A 3545-nucleotide genomic window follows, 5' to 3' on the forward strand; every position below is an offset into this window, starting at 1 on the left:
AGGGCCTCCCCCGCGTCCTTCCCGGGGCCTCAGGCGGCTCGGCCCAGCACGGACCCTCCGGAGCCCCACCGGGCTTTGGCTCTGCCCCCAAACAGCCCCGGGGGAAGGTGTCACCCTCCCCTCGCCAGGGCCGGGGGTCTGGGCTGGAGGATGTGCTGCTCTCTCCGCTACCATGCAGATCTTTGTGAAGGCCCCCCCTCCCCCAAGGAGGCCTCATCCTGTCCCTAAGATTCAGAGAGTTTGAGGAGGGATTCATCTCGCCCCCAAGAGGACCAGAGTCCTCAAGACCCAGCCTGTGTGGCTTCCAGACGAGGAATGGCAAACCCAGGGAGAGAGACTCTGCAGCTCTGTCTCCTTTCCGCCCCCTGAGCCCCGGGGAGCTCAGAAGTGGCAAATGCTTCCCGGGTGATGTGCAGGCTACCAGGAGGGATGTATGGCCCAACCAGCTGGGGCAGGCATCATGGCACCTTGCAGGGATGGGTGGCCAAGACCTCGCTGGTGAGGCAGCCATCAAGGACCCCTGGTTCAGAGCCTCAAAGGGGCTGGAGGGTGCAAGGGGCTCAGCTCCCAGTTGTTGTGCTGCTGTTCTGGTGCACGGTTTGGGGAGCCTGGAGGGAGGGTTTGTTGGGTGCCGGTGTGAGGGACGCCACCGAGCCAGACCCTGTTCACCGCTGGTGCTGATGCATCCCCACCAGCGCAGGGGTCCCTGGGGCAGGTAGAGGCGGCCATGGGCGGTGGGGTCTGCCCCTCCAGGTGGGCTTGGAGCAGGGGCCGGTGCCTGCACCTCCTGCTCCTACCCTCGTGTGCTGCTCCTGGGCTGATCTGGCATCTTCCAGAGGAGCAACTGGAGGCTCTTGGCTTCCTCTTGGGGCTGACCTCCCACGCCGGGTTCTTGCACCCTTGCAGCAGACATTCCTATTGGGAACCTGCTGAAGTTATCCATCGGAGCCCCCTCCTTGTCTCTCCAGCTGAGCACCAGGTCTGCTGCAGAGCCAGGGTGAGGGGTGGCTGTGCCCTGTGGCCATCGCTGGTCCTGTGGCAGAGGGAGCTCTGCCATCCCTGCTGCGGCTGGGGGGTGCACAGGGGGCTGGCGAGCTGGAGGACTCTGCCCCTCTGTGTCACCCACGCTCCGCTTCACCCTCAGAAGCTGTGGGCTGTAAGGGGAGGCTGGGAGCGGGGTGATGGCCTGGCCCCGCTGCCCTCCACCATGACCACACAGGGCCAGAACCTGTCCCGCTCCTGCAGCCGACTCCGAGCCAGCAGAGCTGTGGTCCTGGTGGCAGAGCCCGTGGTGATGCCGTGAGTGGGGTCTCCCTGCGGTGAGCCCATGGTGGGAGCAAAGCCTCAGAGGCTTCCCTGGGATGCAGCAGCGTCGCTCCCTGGGCCGGCGCTAGCGGCGGGCGGGCGGGTACCAGCCCACGCCAGGGTGACCTTGGAGAGTCACCCTGGCTGGCCTGCCCTGCGCTGGCTCCATCCCTCCCAGAGTCGCTATCAAGTCTTGAAAGCCATTGGGGAAGAGCTGCTGCCTGTGTTTTGATGCTGCAAGTGGCGTAGGAGAGTTCCCTGCCCAGCGGGGAGGAGCTGCAGGCAGAGCCACGGCATCGTCTGGGTCTACAAACGTGCACATGAACCGGATCGGCTCAAGGCAGGGCTGAAAGCCCGGTGGTGAGGAGCCGCTCTGCCTGTGCGTGTTGAGGACGTGTCCATCCACTCCGCACTGTCCTGCCTTAAAAAAAATACTATCTAATAATGATAATGGAGCATGAACCCAGCCATGTTTGCCCTGCAAAACCCATTTTCCCATCTTAAGATAAAATCATCGCCCATCTGCATATGTGACATCATTTCATAATCGGAGCAGTTTAGAGATCCGGTCTCCTCACAGACACGGCGCTGCCGTTATTCATGCAAAATTCCGGGGCAGGCTTGCTCCAGGAATGCAAGTTGCTATTTACATAAATGCTGAGTTACGAGGAAACGGCCTGGGTGCTGGTGGAGATCATGAGCTGCAAATTCGATAAAAGAGACCTTGTAAAGTGTGCGTTGAGGTAGCCGGCGTCGAGCAGAGCCACCTCCCTCCAGGTGGGGTGCTCCGTTGTCTTCTCTGTCTTCCCCGCTTCTGGTCTTTGCCGATGGGAGGAAAAAACCCCAGGGAGCATCGATTTTTTCGTGATTTCTGTTGGTGTTTCTGCAGCTGAGGTATTGTTCCTGGAGTGGGACTGGGAGCTGGGGGGGCCACGTCCAGCTCTCATCTCGCAGTGACCTGGGGCACGTTGCTGGTCTGGCTCCCATCTTTACTCCCTGTACGCAGCTGGGAGCCAGGCAGGGGCACACGTGGGACCAGGGATGCTGCGAGGCCTCGGGACCAGAGACCCCCATGGGGCGGAGGAGGCTGGTGGCAATCCTGGGGGAGTAGGTGCTTCCTGGGGGCACAGGGGCCCGGCCTCTGGGGAGCGGGTGCTCCAGCTCCATGCTCGATCCCTTCCCCTTCTCGCGGGTGAGAGTCTCGCATAAGCCGGGGAGGAGGATTCCGCCCCGGCGCTGGGTGCCGTAGCAAAGCTGCGAGCTGCGAGCGTTACAGCCGGTGATCCAGCGGTGGTGGCAGTGCCTGTGACCACCACGGGGCCACCTGATGTGGCTACGCCAGCATGCTCGGCTGCCAGCCCAGCACTCGCAGCCTTCCACGAGGCGGGGGGCTAGGGCTGAGCCGCAGGTTTTCGCTGCTGGTGTATTGCTGGTCCCAAACCTGACTTGGGGGCAAAGCCGCAGCCAGCACTTGTGTCCCCTGGTGCTGCTTGGCCGGAGCCTTCCTCCTCCAGGATTAAAATGGTTTCTGGGGTTTTGCTGCTGCCTGGATGGTGCCACTGACCTGTTGGTGCCACCTCTGGAGCAGAGGGACGGGGCTCGCCAGCTGCCATCGCTCCCCATGTGCATGCCAGCGCTGCGAGCTGCTGCTGGTCCTGCTGTTACCGTTCCCGCTGGTGAGGGTGGCGGGGAGTTGTTCTCCCCTTCCGCAGCAGCCGTGGGGGCCAGTTGGACCTGGGGGGTGCCGAAAGCCACCATTCAGTCATCAGGGGCTGCAACCGAGTCCCCGGGGGAATTGTGAAGATTTGGGTCCTTGAGCAATTTGCAAAGCCTTTACCCCCCCATCCCCACCTCAGGGACTCCCAGGGTAAAAGGCTTTTCCAGGGAAGAGCAACACCAGTCATGCATCACAACTGGCTGTACTGGGCCGCGGGGGCACGCACGGCGCGTTGGGTGCTGCACCTCAGCGCTTGCTCAGCTCGGGCAAACTTCTGCCGTTGGCTTCTTAACCCACTTCTAAGAGCGACCTTGTTTTTACAATATCAGTATTTAGTACGTGTTTGCGAAGCGCTGATCCCGCTCCGATCCCGTGCTGCTCCCGCCCACCGGGCAGCCTGGTGTCTGCAGCCAGGGCCCCCACCCGGGACGAGGGGCTCAGCCCTTGGGGGCAGCTCCCGCAGAGCGGGGTTCTGGGGAGCCTTGTCCACCCTGGCAGGCTGGCGAGCCGGGGACTCCGCGGC

At 62.8% G+C, this 3545-nt stretch overlaps 1 protein-coding gene across 1 annotated transcript in view; it reads left to right on the plus strand.

The window, feature by feature from the left end:
• The first annotated feature begins 1207 nt into the window (after positions 1-1207).
• HCN2 (hyperpolarization activated cyclic nucleotide gated potassium and sodium channel 2) overlaps positions 1208-3545 on the plus strand; it is a 14133-nt gene continuing 11795 nt past the window's right edge. Inside the window, exon 1 of the mRNA XM_009636779.1 lies at positions 1208-1299. Within this exon, the coding sequence (XP_009635074.1) occupies positions 1208-1299 (92 nt within the window). The remainder of the gene's footprint in view (positions 1300-3545) is intronic.

This window comes from Egretta garzetta, unplaced genomic scaffold, assembly GCF_000687185.1.
Source record: "Egretta garzetta isolate BGI_Z169 unplaced genomic scaffold, ASM68718v1 scaffold4, whole genome shotgun sequence".
Classification (NCBI taxonomy): domain Eukaryota; kingdom Metazoa; phylum Chordata; class Aves; order Pelecaniformes; family Ardeidae; genus Egretta; species Egretta garzetta.